General features: G+C 39.1%; 1 protein-coding gene across 1 annotated transcript in view; it reads left to right on the forward strand.

The window, feature by feature from the left end:
* The window catches only part of DNAAF10 (dynein axonemal assembly factor 10), a 31,195-nt gene that overhangs the window by 5,455 nt on the left and 9,205 nt on the right, over positions 1-16,535 (forward strand). Inside the window, exons 2-4 of the mRNA XM_027966686.3 lie at positions 9,570-9,670; positions 11,980-12,110; positions 15,053-15,154. Coding sequence (XP_027822487.1) covers positions 9,570-9,670; positions 11,980-12,110; positions 15,053-15,154 — 334 coding nt within the window. The remainder of the gene's footprint in view (positions 1-9,569; positions 9,671-11,979; positions 12,111-15,052; positions 15,155-16,535) is intronic.

Consider the following 16,535-nt stretch of genomic DNA (forward strand, 5'->3'; position numbering starts at 1 on the left):
TGCATATAAGTTAAATAAGCAGGGTGACAATATACAGCCTTGATGTACTTCTTTTCCTATTTGGAACCAGTCTGTTGTTCCATGTCCATTTCTAACTGTTGCTTCCTGGCCTGCATACAGATTTCTCAAGAGGCAGGTCAGGTGGTCTGGTATTCCCATCTCTTTCAGAATTTTCCACAGTTTATTGTGATCCACACAGTCAAAGGCTTTCGCATAGTCAATGAAGCAGAAATAGATGATTTTCTGGAACTCTCTTGCTTTTTCGATGATCTAGTGGATGTTGGCAATTTGATCTCTGGTTCCTCTGCCTTTTCTAGGTACCTTTGGAGCTTCCCAAATGCATTTTCCTTTCTTTTCTCTCTTTTTCCCTCTTCTAAAGCTAAGTTAGTTTCTAGCTATCATTGTGCTAGTTGAATTATTAGTTAAAAAATTAGGAAACATCAAATATTAGGAAACTTGATTTTATCCTTGTAGAACTACTTCAGCCTTGTGCTCCAGAGTCCGTGGGTGCAGGATAAAAAGGAAGGAAGAAAATGAGTCTTTGTTGGTGCCTCCTTATTACTAATCAGATAGATAGGGAATGAAGGCAGGGTCTTCGTATACAATTGAGTAGTTTGTTAAACTGCACACAGGTATCTGGCCAAGGGTTCAAGTGAAGGCTGAAATCCATCTCTCTCCAGCTTTTCCCCTCCTGTGTGAAACTTCCATCAGCCTGTAAAGGGCGCCTTCCACCCCCCCCCCCCCCCCCCCCCCCCCCCCCCCCCCCGACTTGGCCCAAAGGACTAGGGGTGGCCCTGAAAAGTGCCACATTTGGGGATGTTTACACTTTAAAAATTAGTAATAATCTAATAAAGTTCTGCTCTCTTAGCCCCTGTGCCACTGAATTCACTGCTTGTTAACATTTGGTTGACTAAACCTTTTAATGTTAATTAAGTAGTGCCAGGATGTGGAGGAGGAAATACTGACAAGCTGTACTAGACCCACCCACAGATAGAACAAAAATAGCTCTGCTGGGAATTATTGATCATGGGCTTCCTTAATCATCTTAACTTAGAGCAAAGAGAACCAACAACTGGGGGTCAAATATGTCTGTCATCCACTGTCATTTTCAGTATCATAGCGAAAGTTAATACATTCTAATTTACTTTATGGAACACATTTTGCAAAATAGATCTCCATTTTTTTTTTTAAACCAGTTTTCTAGCAGGAAAACTTAAGTGTCCCCTGAATTCTTTTCATCTTTTCTTTTCCAAAGGTAAAACATTTAACAGGGACAAGGAGGGGTCCCTCTTATGAACTATTAAAAAGAAAAATTAACTTTACTCCAATGTCCTTTCTTAATTTAGCTAATTAACCTAGCTCAGCCTTTGAGCAAAGCGCAGCCCTCCCTGCTGTGCAGATAACAAGATGTTTACACATTTGAGTTTATTTTTCAGTATGGTTCTGTATTTTGAGTTTAATTTGATTATTGATCTTTAATTTGATTCTTTAAACATCATTTGCAACAGACTACTAGTTAAATCTTTGATATAAGAATATATGGCTATCCTTTGATAAAAGGATGCAAGAATAAAAAAATAACAGGAAGCATAAATATCATGTTTACATTTTATGAAGACATAAAATGAAGGTAGAAACCAAAGGACACAAATCTGAAAGTAGGTTTAAGTCAGGCCTTACTTACCTCACCAGTCTAGTTCAGGATTGGAGCATTTCTTTGGGACTTCTCAGGGCTCGGTTTTACAGAATGGGGGCTACATAGGAAATGTTTATTTAACTGATTTACATATAGTCCTGGAGACAGCGTAGTGTAGTAGAAAGAGCTTGGGATCTACCTGACTGTAGGAATCTTTTGAACCTGCTTGTCATCTGGAAAGGGGTGTGCCAAACACTTAGTTTGCAGTGGCATGTGTTAGAAAGAGAAGGGATGGACTAGCACAGAAGGACATCAGAGCAGTATCTGATACATTGGTGTTCCATATACGGATGCTGTTTTTATTATTGCATATAAAATGACACCAAAAACTGTGGTCTGTCAGGTGCAAATACGGCGGAGAAAAGGGAACATGACCTCCAGCAGTGGTTTCCCTCTCTCCAGCACTGGGACTGAGAAGTTAATCCATGTTCATTTATACTTTCATTTAACAAATGTTGAGCACCAATTAAGTGTTGTACAAGTTGCTGAGGGCCCCATTCCTGTGGTATTCATTCTAGGAAGGGAGGAAATAGATAACTGAGTGAATAAAAGAATTTTGTTGATAAGTGAAATAAGATTAAACAGGGCAAGTGATTGGGATCTGGGGGTTTCACTTAAGATTAGAGGGGTGGGGAGGATCTCTTAGAGGCGTTGGTTGACATTTAAGCTGAAATCATTGGTAGAAGACATGAGAGGAGGGAAGACCAGTCCAGGCAGTAGGAGAGTGAAGTCACTCAGTCGTGTCCGACTCTTTGCGACCCCATGGACTGTAGCCTACCAGGATCTTTTGTCCATAGAATTTTCCAGGCAAGAGTGCTGGAGTGGGTTGCCATTTCCTTCTCCAGGGGATCTTCCCAATCCAGGGATCGAACCCAGGTCTCCTACTTTGCGGGCAGACACTTTACCATGTGAGCCACCTGGGAAGGCCTAGTCCAGGCAGTGGGAACAGCAAATGCAAATACCCTGAGGCCGCAGGACTGGTGAGCCTGGATAATAAAAATGCAGCCGCAGGTGTGGCTGGAGTGTGAAAGGAGAGAAGCAGGAAATGAGGTCAGAGAGACCTGCAAGGTCAGCCTTCAGAGGGCTTCGTACATTTATATACCACAGGCCTTGGTGCCACTCCTATGGGTCTGTGCCTCTAAATGTAGATACATTTTTATCTCATTTCATTCATTATTTGCAATAAACTCCTCTTTTAGAATCCATGTGATGATACATGTTAAATTATCTAGTATAGGCCCCACCGCGTACTAATATTAGAGTAGTTCTCAGGTTGTTTTCTCCTAAGGTAGGAATTCTCAGATGTGTTCAGGTGTCAGTACATCTGGCCATTGTGGTGTGGTTTTTAGAACAACATGAAATATTGTAATAATCAGGTCCACCTCTGCACAAGCACACGTTTTCCCAGTAGAAAAAAATACATGTACTCTGAGTATATATATTATATATACTTTGATATTTGCATCACAAGAAGTAACCATACATAAACATTTTAATCCTCATTTCCAGGTTTTCTTGATGTTTATTCGCTGGTATTTCCTAGCAGACAAACTAAAAAAGTTATTGAAGAAAACTTAAACCTGAGAAAAAATATCCATTAGTTCTGTGTGTGTGTGTGTGTGTGTGTGTGTGTGTGTGTGTGTGTATCTATCCGTGTATCTGTGAATTTATGTTAGCACTGGAAGATCAGTGGTTGCAGTTTTCTGGTTTCTCTATTCCACAGGGTCTAAAGGCAAAAGTTAGGTAAAGCTATAACGGAGGAAAACTTTGGCTTCCCAATTTTTTATTAGCAGCAGTAAACACTTAGAACTGTGTGCTTCCTACAGGGACTGAAAAGTAGGGGTCAACTTTTTTCTCTTCCATGACCTAGGAGGAAGAGAGACCCCATCAGAGACTCCTGGGGAAAGCAGTGGAATTATGGGAAACAGAATCTTTAGCTGGTGGAAGAGAAGACAGTGGGTGACCAGTCTTCCCAAGGCTATTTGGGGAAGAATTTTCCCAGAGAGTTTATCAATATACGGTGCAAGCCCTCCTGTAGTGCTGAGGTCCTTTAATGGACCGGAACCTGGTGGTCCGGAGTCGACCGATAAGAAAGTAAAGGAGAGAGAAAGAGGCTGATGTTCCTTGGTTTATGCAGGAAGCCAATGAAGCCCCTGCACGGGGCTTACTCTGTTCAAGAAGGCCTCAGGTGCCCTCTCAATGGAGAGAAGGCAGAGAGGGTCTTAGAAGCCCGGGCAGGAAAATGAACTCAAGAGAGCCTCTGTGCTCCAGGGGATCAGCCTGAAAAAGAGAGAGAGGGAGAGAAAGAAAGACACGGGAACCAGAGCTCTGATGGAGCAAAGCTGTTTTAATCAACATGATGTGGGCATATATACTGTCTTACAAGGTAGTTATTCTCAGCGAAGATAAAATATTAAAATTCCAGACTTACAAAACATAGGCGATCCATATTAAAGAGAGAGAGAGTTGTAAACAATCACTTTTACCATATGGTTCACAAGAAGGAAGAGGGTGCTTATCACTGTATAGGAAAACTAACGAAGGAAATGCTCTCCTCTTAATTCCTGAATACTCAGTAATTAATAAGGAACAGAGAATTCCTGACAGATTCAAAACAGCACACAGGAGGCCTCCTGTGAAATGCTTCCTGACACTGTAGTTCTTAATACCCAAGACCCTGGAAGCATATTCCTGTCCCTCAGGGCCCACCTGTTTCTGACCTGAGAGGCCTGTTCACATCCTCTGCCTTAGACTGAGGGAGTCATTAGCGGTGACCTGGAGTTGGGGGAGACCCAGGCCCTGTGTGAGACAAGTGGAAGGAAGGAGTGGGGAGCTGTTTCTTCAGTTGGTCCAAGTTGGAAGTCTGAATTAGTTTAGCTATAGAAATTGTGTTCTAATAGTGTGATTAGGTGATTAGCTATAATGATTAATTAGTTGAGTGATTAACTATATCCATATTAACATATTGTTTCAGGTATTTTATTTGGGGGAAGGGGATGGTGGGGAGGATGTAAATGATTTAGAATTGGAAACTGCTTTATTAAATTCACAAAATTTTGATCCTCCATGGTGTCCCATTGTAAGGTACGTTTTCCATAAAATCGGAAAAATAGCTGAAATAGATGACTATCAGTTTTCTGATGTCAGATATAACTGATGCTGTCTCAGATCACCAGGGTATTAAAAAGGAGGGAAAATTGACATTCCGTGTTCTGTTCTCACCAATACAGTCTTTTACCACCGTGTTATTGTAAAGTGAAAGGAAAGTGAAGTCGCTCAGTCGTGTCCGACTCTTTGCGACCCCATGGACTGTGGCCTACCAGGCTTCTCTGTCCATGGGATTCTCCAGGCAGTAGTACTGGAGTGGATTGCCATTTCCTTCTCCACTTATTGTAGGCATCTGGTTAAACAAAATTTAATCAAAAGGTCCCGGACAGTTCCAAAGAGTCCCAGCTTTATTTTAGGCCAGGCTACCTAGTAACTGCTAGTTCGTCCAGATCCCAAGCAGAAAGTTCAGCAGACTAGGAGTTTCCAAAGCCGTGGAGCATATGATGATTTCTTTTGAATCATGAAAGAGAAGTTCAGTTATAGTTTGTGTTAAATGAATTTTATTTTCTTCTTTGAAAATTGCTACATATACCCTATGTGGAAATACCCAACCAAACATTGAAAGTGGTAGGAAAATTGTTTTCACAAAGTATATGAAACAGGCCAACCCTAGTAGTAGGGTTAAAGATTGGCCCAGCAACTCAAAGATTATAGGGGAAGTGCCCTAGAAACTGGGGAACTCTGTGGAGGGAAAAAAATTCACACAGATATTTCTCTAAGTGAAAAAAAATCAAGTCAATGGACAATATATTGATATTATGATGCTCTCTGTATTAAACCAAATCTATATGTAGTTGTAAATAGGTAGCAAAGGGTCTAAGAGAATGGGGATTACTTCTGGGGAATGTCAAAAGGAAACTTACTTTTCACCCTTCAGGTCTTTGGTTTTGTTTGTATCTTTATAGGGAACAGGTACTATTTTTATTGAGAATAAAAGAAAAAAAAAAGGGAACTTCCCTGGCAGTCCCATAGTTAAACTCCACCTTCCAATGCAGCAGGTGTGGGTTTGATCCCTGGTCTGGGAACTGGGATGCCACATGCTGCAGGGTATGACCAAAAATTAAAAATGAATACGTACACATAACATTGTAAATCAACTGTAGTAAAAACTCAGAAAAGAAAAAAGTTAAAGATTGCAAGAGACGACTAAATAAAAGAAATAGTCTTGCCCTGTTGAGCTGACAGTAAATAGAAGGTGCTATTCTGCATCTAGAGTGTGATGTGTGGATGTGTGTATATATGTGTGTGCACTCAGACACTCAGTCATGTCCGACTGTTTGTGACCCCGTAGAACCTCAATTCCGTGTCCTCTAGAGTTTCCAGGGGCCGAGGCAGCTGGACATGTGGACTCCAAGATGGACTTCAGCAGGTGGAGTTTGCATGTGGCTGTTTCACTGATGTGACTGCAGTTGACCTTTGTATAGCATAGGTTTGAACTTCATGGGTCACTTATACCTGGGTATTTTTCAAGAGTTAATACTACATTACTACGTGGCCCATGGTTGGTTGAATCCACGAATGCAGAGGAATCTTGGATATAGAGAGCTGATTTTAAGTTACATGTGGGTTAACTCCTGTGCTGTTCAAGGATCAACTGTTATATATAAACTTAGAACAATAGTCTTTTACTTTTATTTACATTTATTTATTTGGCTGAGTGGCTGTGGGATTTTAGTTCTCCAAGCAGGGATCGAACCCAGGCCTTTGGCAGTGAAAGCTCGGAGTCCTAATCACTGGATTTCCATGGAATTCCCAACAGTCTTTTAAATTAAAGCAATATCAAAACATTGGCTAATCCATGTTAACAGCTGTGCCTTTGGTGCACACAGGTCTACACATCTCTTTGCACTGAAACTGTCTAAGAGAGAATCAGACATAGCCATTCTCAGTTTATAGGATTCCGCAGGGAAAACTATACAAGACACATAAGTGAGTTTTTTTCCTGTTGTCACCTGGAAGAGTAATATCTTCATGATATCCTTTTTCTTTGAGGCTCTTAAAGAAAAATTCCACATTAAAAGCTGAAATCTGCATATTTGCAAACCAGTGGAGATATTAGAGGTATCAGCATTTTAATGTCTTATTAGCGAGATGAGAAGAAAGGCAAAACTCATTCATTTGACATACAAGCATACCTCCTTTTATTGTGCTTCTCTTTACTGAAATCGCAGAGACTGAATCTTTTACAAATTGAAGGATTTTGGTAACCCTGTGCTGACCAAGTCTATCAGCACTGTTTTTCCACCAGCACTTGCTTGCTTTGTGTCTCTGTGTCATGTTTTGGTAATTCTTATAGTCTATTTGTTTTGGTGATCTCTGGTCAGTGACCTTTGATGATGATGTTGAAATTGTTTTGGGATGCCATCACCCTGACAAGACTGCAAACTTAATTGGTAAATGTTGAATGTGTTCTGCCTGCTTCACTTGCTGACTTTTCTCCAACCCTCTTCCTCTCCTCAGGGCTCCCTATTCCCTGAGACACAACAATATTGAAATTAGCCCTACAGTGGCCTCTAAGGAAGAGTCACAGGTCTCTCACTTTAAATAAAAAACCAAGAATGTTTACGTTTAACAAGGAAGGCATGTTGAAACCCTAGATGGGCCAAAAGTTAGGCATCTTGCATCAAATAGTAGCCAAGGTGTGAATGTCCTTCTTCTAGCCAAGGTATGAATGTTCTAATCCAGAGCAAAGGCCCTAACTCTCTTCAATTCTTTGAAGGCTGAGAGAGGCGACGAAGCAGCAGAAGGTAAGTTGGAAGTTAGCAGAGGTTGGTTCATATGGTTTGAGGAAAGACGCCGTCTCCTTAACATAGAAGTACAAGATGAAGTAGCAGGTGCTGCAGAAGCTGCAGCAAGTTATGCAGACCTACTAAGATAATTCATGAAGGAGGCTACACTGCACAACAGATTTCTGGTGTAGATGAAACAGCCTTCTATTGGAAGAAGATGCCATTTAGGACTTGCATAGCAAGAGAGGAGAAGCCAATACCTCGAGTCAAAGGACAGGCTGACTTTCTTGTTAGGGGCTAACACAGCTGGTGACTTGAATTTTAAACCAGTGCTCATTGACCATTCTGAAAATCTGGTTCCTTTAAGAGTTATGCTAAGTATTCTGGCTGTGTTCTATAAATGGAACAATAAAGCTTTGATAACAGCACATCTGTTTTATAACAAACTGTTGAATATTTTAGGCCCACTGTTGAGAGCTACTACTCAGGAGAAAAAAGGCCTTTCAAAATATTGCTGCTCACTGACAATATACCTGCTTACCCAAGAGCTCTGATGAAGATGTACCCATAAGATTCATATTGATTTGATGCTTGCTAGCACAAGCATCCATTCTGCAGCCCATGGATCAAGGAGAAATGTCAACTTTCAAGTCTTATTATTTAAGAAATAAATTTCTTAAGGCTACAGCTGCCAAAGAAAGTGATTCCTCTGATGGATCTGGACAAAGTAAATTGAAAACTTTCTGGAAAGGATTCATCATTCTAGATGCCATTAACAGCGTTGGTGATTCATGGAAGGAGGTCAAAATATCAACATGAATAGGAATTTGGGAGAAGTTGATCCAGACCTCATGGATGACCTGAGGGGTTCAGGACTTCAGTGGAGGAAGTAACTGAAGTTGTGGTGGACACAGCAAGAAAACTAGAATTAGAAGTGGAGCCTGAAGGTGTGATTGAATTGCCGCAGTCTCATGAGAAAACAGTAGTGGATAAGGAGTTTCTTTTCATGGATGATCAAAGCAGTTAGCAATTTTTTGGCTATAGTATATTTCTTAATTAAAGTATGTACATTGTCTTTTAGACATGATGATTTGCATACTTAATAGGCTACAGGATAGTATAAACATAACTTTTACATAAACTGAGAAACAAAAATTCACCTGACTCAGTTTTTTGCAAATATTTGCTTTATTTTGGGCGTCTAGAACCAAACTTGCAAAATCTCCCAAGATCTGCCTGTACTTTTCAGTTCAGTTCAGCTCTGTCACTTAGTTGTGTCCGAGTCTTTGCAACCCCACGGACTGCAGCACGCCAGGCTTCCCTGTCCATCAGCAACTTCTGGAGCTTGCTCAAACTCCTGTCCGTTGAGTCAGTGATGCCATCCAGCCATCTCATCCTCTGTCATCCCCTTCTCCTCCCAACTTCAGTCTTTCCCAGTGTCAGGATCTTTTCCCAATGAGTCAATTCTTCACATCAGATGGCTAGAGTACTGGAGCTTCAGCTTCAGCATCGGCCTTTCCAATCAATGTTCAAGACTGATTTCCTTTAGGATGGATAGGATCTCCTTGCAGCCCAAGGGACTCTCAAGAGTCTTCTCCAACACCACAGTACAAAAGCATCACTTCTTCGGTGCTCAGCTTTCTTCACAAGTCCAACTCTCACATCCATACATGACTACTGGAAAACCATAGCCTTGACTAGACGGACCTTTGTTGGCAAAGTAATGTCTCTGCTTTTTAATATGCTGTCTAGGTTTGTCATAGCTTTTCTTCCAAGGAGCAAGTGTCTTTTAATTTCATGGCTGAATTACATACAGGCGGATTCTTTGTCGGCTAAGTCACGAGGGAAGCCTGCCTGTACTTTTAGACTATACAAAAATTACTGAAGGAAAAGAATGATAATTTTTTATCAGAAAACATTTTAATTGATTTTTAAAATTGTGTGCCTTATTTAATTCCCATAATAGAGCTGTAAATATGGATTACAAATAGGTGCTTACCTAAATAACGTATCCTCTCTCCCTCTCTTCTATCAAGATTGAAAAGGCCAAACCTATTAAATGTGGAACATTTGGCGCAACATCTTTACAGCAGAGATATCTAGCCACTGGAGATTTTGCTGGAAACCTTCATATATGGTAAGATTATTTCATCACTGTGAAGACATAAGCAGTTTCTTTGATAGTTGTGTTACGCTTCCACTGAAAGAATTCTAAGATTTTTTTGTTAAATTTTAACTATTTATAAGAATATTGCAATTACCTTTTAATATATTTTTTTTAGATTTCACGTTTCAAATCTATTTTAAAATACTAACATTTTTCTTTAGCTTTTTCAAATAATGTTAATATTTATTTCCACACATGCTGTTTAGTGCTAGCATTTAATACCCATATTTGTAATAAAGGGCTATTCTCTCCACCATACAGTATATAACAATGCTCATGTATAACACTGAAAAATTAGATGATGTTTACATTTTAAGAAGATATTTGGCATTACACAATAATATATTTTTGTATGTTTTAATTTGTTTAACATAGAACTCCCTAAACTTTTTTCTTTTTATGCTTTAACTTACATCTGAGCACAACTTTTCAGGAACACATCTGTTGAGTAAATCAAGACAAACCTGTTTTGAATAAGCAAAATCTCAATAGTACCAAGTACTTTTAATTTTCATGTTTTACCTAGAGTTATTTCCTCATATTTAGAGTTGAATGAATCGAAATTCCTCTGTAAAAGCTTTTTAAGACTATCTCTTAATCATGTAAAGTATACAGTAATGTTCTAGAGGAACTGTCTTCCCTACCTTGTGATTGTAACTGAATTACTTTGGCATATTTATTGGTCTTAGAATCATAATATAACATAGAATGAGGCTGTTTTAATTCAATTTGCTTTAACTTTTTGATAATTAGCAGGCTTTCCCAGGTGGAGCAGTGGTAAAGAATCTGCCTGCCAGTGCAGGAGATGCAAGAGATGCAGGTTCGATCCCGGGGTGAAGATCCCCTAGAGTAGGAAATGGCCACCCCCTCCAGTTTTCTTGCCTAGAAAATTCCACGGACAGGGGAGCCTGGCTGGCTACAGTTCACTGGGTTGCAAAGAGTCGGACACGACTGAGCGATTGAGCGCACATGCAATTAAGTTGGCATTTACTAGACTGCAGAATGCATTACTTTTTACCTGCTGTGTCATATACTTTCAAAGAACTTGAGAGAGAGACCAGTCTGAGTGTTATTTTTTTTAAATAGATACATTTCAGCACAAAAGTGTGCAACAAATATAACAGTTGACTATCTTCCTAACAGAGCTTCCTAGTATAGGTATTACTGTTTTATTTTAATTGGTAAGTCATAATTTCATGTTAAAAGAATTGATGTTTCAAAGTCTATGAAAAGAGTAAACCAGTTCTTTTCAACAGAACCTCAGCCCTCTTTAGTCTCTTGACTAATTAACGCCACAAAGATAAACATCACTTCTGTACCAGGTGAACTTCTCAAATTTTCTTTGCAAGATTTTACTGATAAATCTAGGCCTAGTAGTAAGTTGAGGTTACATGTCATGAAGAGCTAAGTTCATTAAAGAGAAAAAGCGTAAGTATTGTTGAAAACTGACTTGCTGAAAAGGAATGTGGATAGAGGCTCCAATACAAAAGCAGAAGGAGGGGTGTGGAATGGAGAGACAAGAGAAAGGTGTATTCAGTTCAGTTCAGTTCAGTTCAGTCGCATAACCTATTTGAGCCACTCACCCAGCCATAGATTCAGACACACATAAGAGCAGGTGCTTTCCAGTACTCCCTTCACTTAACTAACCTAGAATTAGAGACTTCAGCTGGTTTGCCTGTAATATTTATTGTAATCAGCATGACGACAAACTGAACAGTGTAACTAGATGAAAATCAGTGTGGAACTCAGAAAATAATATTAAGGAAGAAATGTATACAAAGCAAACCCTACTCCTGTTTTATCTCTCAAAAGATCTCAAGATCAAACTACCAAGGCCCACTTTGGAAACATTCTAAATCACTTTGAATTTACTCTGTATTTAAAGCAGTATTATCAGCCTCAGAGAGTTGGGAGGTTTGGGGCCCCACCCCAGAGATACTTGTTCATTATGTCTGGGGAGGAGCCTGTGAATCTGTATTTTTTTAAGAAACATCCCTGGTGGACTCATGTGCAGAGGTCCTGGATCAGTCGTCTTTGAGGATCATTGAGTAAAGTGGGCTCAGGAGTTAGAATTCCAAGTTGAGTGATAACAGCCCTTACAGAGGCCTTGAAAGAAGCTGAAGTGTGGAGGAAAATTTGGAAGTAAATGTATAAGTTACCTTAATTGAAAAACCCTTTTTTTTAATCCAAAATCTCAATATGGCCTGCATTCTTAGATTTGAGTAGTGAACTAAACACTTGGGGTATGTGTAAGTAAGAAGCTGTGTTCTGTTGTTCAGGAATTTGGAAGCTCCAGAGGTCCCAGTGTATTCTGTAAAGGGCCATAAAGAAATTATAAACACTATAGATGGTGTTGGTGGACTTGGAATTGGGGAAGGGGCACCTGAAATTGTGACTGGCAGCCGAGATGGTAAGTCAGAATATTCTGTGTACATTAATTTTTTTTTTTAGTTAAGTCTCTGTGCAACAATATATTCTATGTGGAAGTCTTCTTCAATCCTTGACCCCCTAAATCTCTCTATTTTTTTTGATGGGCAAGTTTGATTGTATATCCCTCAATTGTTTCAGGCTCTTGGGAGATTTCGAGATAGAGGCATAGCACTTACTATTTTAGTCTTGTGCTAGTTCAGCTATTAACAACCATAGTTTCCTCTGAACCTTGAGGATTTAAAAAGTCTCTAGAAATTTTTGAGGTAGCTGACGATATACTGTGGGTGGCAGCTTTTCATTTTCTTTTTTTAAAAAGCAGAATTAGTACTTGTGAAAATTGTCATATTGACAGCTGGTTGAACACTGCAGTCTGTGGTCTTTCCGCTGAGCTTTGCAGGAAGCTTCCGGAGCTCCAACTCTGCTTTTCCCCCGCAGTGACTAACAAGCAACAGGCCTTTTGGGGTCCTGAGCTGTTGTGAATAAAACAGAGTCAGAATTTTTGTTGCTGCAGAAGGGGGACCTAAGTGATTGGTATATTTATTGGTTTGGCTAGGTTTTTTTTAATGCTCAAGACCATGAAGAAATTGTTTTCACAGAAAAGTAGAATTTAATTTTCTAACAGTTTCTTAAGAGCAGCTGTGTTTTAGAAATCAAATTATTTTTTCCAATCGTAGAAGAAGTCTGGAATATAGAAGGAAAAATTACAGTCTACCACACTAGCATAAATATCAGGTTGGTTTTCCTTTCCAGTCTAAGATACAATTTATTAATTAACACTGTATTATCAGGGTTAATATGATTGAGTTTTGTTCTTTCTTAGTCTGTTTATTTTTTTGGCTTCACCAGGGCATGCGGAATCTTAGTTCCCTGACTAGAAATGGAACCTGTGTCTTTAGTAGTGGAAGTAGGGGGTGCTAACCACTGGACCGCCAGGGAATTCACAGTTTTCTCAATTTTGTATCTTAATCTTTTTATATTTAGTGTTTTGTCATATGAGATTGCTGTTTTGGTGTGGTCTTCATAATTATCATTTTGATGCTTTATAGTATTCCATCCTATGAATGGATCACAGTTCCTTAGCGATGCCCCTGTTAATGAGCATTTGCTTTGCATGAAGGTTTTATTTGTTGTTTTGGGAGAGTGACAGTGAAATGAGTATCATCATGTATGTAACTCTTTGGAATAATCATATTTTATCACTTAAGAAACTTGTCAAACTTCCCAAGGTACCTATTTACCGTATCAACTATGGTAGATGAGGTAGATTGCTAGTCTACCCACCAGCAATTGATTCCTTTCTCCCCCTAATTTTAGAGATAAAAATGCTGTCCTGTCCTGACTTGCATTAACGTCTCTCTGTATTTGTTTTTTTAGTTAATTTTGTTTTGCAGATTGTCTATGTATGTCCTTTGTTCATTTAACTGTTACAAGCTTAATGTTACCAATTTTTATGAGTTCTGTCATGTATAACATGCGTGCTCAGGCATGTCCGACTCTTTATGACCCCTGTGGACTGTGGCCCACCAGGCTCCTCAGTCCATGAGATTTTTCAGGCAAAAATGCTAGAGTGGGTTGCCATTTCCTATTCCAGGGGATCTTCCCAACCCAGGTGTCTCCTGCACTGGCAGACAGATTCTTTACCACTGAGCCACCAGGAAAATGCATAGAGAAATTATAATAACTTGTCACATTTATAGGAAATTTATTTTTCCTTGAAGCAGCCTTTATAATGACCAACTTTATCCTTGGCCATAAATCTAGTGAAATATCTCCCCGTTTCCTGCATTTATTATCCTTTTCATGGATTTTTTTACCCTTTTTCTGTTGGGTACTTGCCTTTTAACCATTTTATTACATGTCTTTGTGTTTCTCAAAATCAGTGACACCAGTTAGTTTTCCCATAATTTGCATTAAAATGAGGGAGTTAAATTGAGAAGAATTATTGGTTACTTTTATTAACTTCTTCCCTCTTCTTTACTGCCATGGGGAAATTAAACTGAATTGTATATGAAATGGTATTCTAAAGCCTCATATAAGAAATCATAGATGCAAAAATTAGTTTATTTATATGTATAAGATGTGAGAGTTGGACTGTGAAGAAAGCTGAGCGCCGAAGAATTGATGCTTTTGAACTGTGGTGTTGGAGAAGACTCTTGAGAGTCCCTTGGACTGCAAGGAGATCCAACCAGTCCGTTCTGAAGGAGATCAGCCCTGGGATTTCTTTGGAGGGAATGATGCTAAAGCTGAAACTCCAGTACTTTGGCTACCTCATGCGAAGAGTTGACTCATTGGAAAAGACTCTGATGCTGGGAGGGATTGGGGGCAGGAGGAGAAGGGGACGACAGAGGATGAGATGGCTGGATGGCATCACCAACTTGATGGACGTGAGTCTGAGTGAACTCCGGGAGTTGGTGATGGACAGGGAGGCCTGGCGTGCTGCAGTTCATGGGGTTGCTGAGTCGGGCACAATTGAGTGACTGAACTGAACTGAACTGATATGTATAAGAAAAATGCCAATGATTATATGGGTACTAAGGAGAAAACATTAAAATGATACTTGCTTTAGTCTGAATAAATAGTACATTTGTTTTAGGCTTAAATCAAGAAAGTAAGGCATGGTTTAACTTACGTAACATTTGTGTTTGCCTTATCAGTCATACCTTGTTGACAACTTAAGAACAGTTGTTGGCTTTGTTGTGTATCTGCTAGTTGGAAATCAAGTCAGACGGTATAACATGTGGGTTATAGCTCTTATATTAAGTACAACTTGCCCAATAACAAGTCAGAAAAACATGACTGTTTTTCAGATATTGTAACAGCTATAATATCTCCATGTACATAGGAAGCCATGTGAAGAGAATGCAGAAAGAAATGCCATCATTCACTGTTAAATTTTGCCAACTCCTGTTTTTTTTCTGTCAGGAACCGTAAAGGTGTGGGACCCACGGCAGAAAGATGATCCTGTTGCTAATATGGAACCCGTGCAGGGAGAAAACAAGAGAGACTGCTGGACTGTGGCATTTGGTAAATTACCGATGGACTCTTACACCTGAAATGCCAGATTATAAAAAGCACAGTGCTTCAGGAAAGTCCTGATAGTTTAGAATCTCTTCTGTACATTATTCTGGCAGTTTATCGAGGCAGATAGACATGGTGATTGGGCCTGGGTTTGAATTCTCACTGTGCTACTTAACTGGCTTTGTAACCTGGGGCAAGTTATTAGGCTTCTCTGATTTTTGCTTGGTTCATTTATAAAATGAAAGTCATAATAGAATTTACTTAATAGTTTTGTTATGAGGATTCAGAGTTAATACACGTAAAATGCTTAGACTTGTGCTTAGATATCAAGTGTTCAAAAATATGGAGTATTATTATTTATTTTTGTTTAACCTGGTGATATTGACCTAGTTTAGAACCCAATGCCATTAGTGAAATTAAGTAGAGCCTTAGATGGTAACCTAACCAGTCTCACATTATGCTCTACACGGTGTGTGTTTATTTTCTAAAAATAGTTATACTATTATAAAATTATATCTTACGAATTTTATAACCATGTTCCTCTATTAATATACTTTTAAAACTAAATTACCACTGAAATTGGGAGATTTCTATGTGTATATATTATAATTACTATGTGTGTATGTATAAGTAATGATATAAGCCAAAAACATGTACACTTGGGAAGAAATTTCAGAATTAGTGTTTAGAATCATCATGTAAAATTTATGAAATAATTAAAAAATAATTAACTTTGGGCCCATTAAAGGCTTTTTAATCATTGTTCTAAGGGATGTAAGTGCAGTTTTAAATATAGGACATTAAAGAAAGGACATTTATCGGAAGCAGATTCTTATTTTAAATTAAAGAAGCTGGTAACTTTAATAAAAAGTGCTACAAGTATAAAAGGTGCTCTAATGTATAAAAAGTGATACATTAATTGTATTACTCCTACAAGGTCAGAGTGATGAAAGGTCACAGAGGCATGGGTCAACACAGAAGGAATCCCAAGGCAGCCAAAAGAACATATTGACCTCAGTCCAAGGATTTGTAGGATTTGAAACACTGAAATGGGGAGATTTCGAGTATGTAGAAGGAATGGAGGTAGGACTAGCCTTAAAGGTGGCACGTGGCCACAGCCAGAGGCGTTTAGATGGTCTGGAGGTAGTGGTAAACCTTCGCAGGCTTCTGCAAGGAGGAGATATGATCAGAGCTTTAGCTTTACACTGTGGCCGGGTAGGCGGGAGGAGTGGCAGAGGAAGTGTGAGTTCTGAAGCTCTTTGCAGTATTCCAGGAAACATGTAGGGTTAAGAAGCAGTGAGAATGGAACAGAGGAGTGAATTCAGAAATAATGTGGCAAAGAAAAAGAAAAAGAAATAATGTGGCAAAATAAATACACTTTGGCAAT

This window comes from Ovis aries, chromosome 3 (genome assembly GCF_016772045.2).
Source record: "Ovis aries strain OAR_USU_Benz2616 breed Rambouillet chromosome 3, ARS-UI_Ramb_v3.0, whole genome shotgun sequence".
Lineage (NCBI taxonomy): Eukaryota > Metazoa > Chordata > Mammalia > Artiodactyla > Bovidae > Ovis > Ovis aries.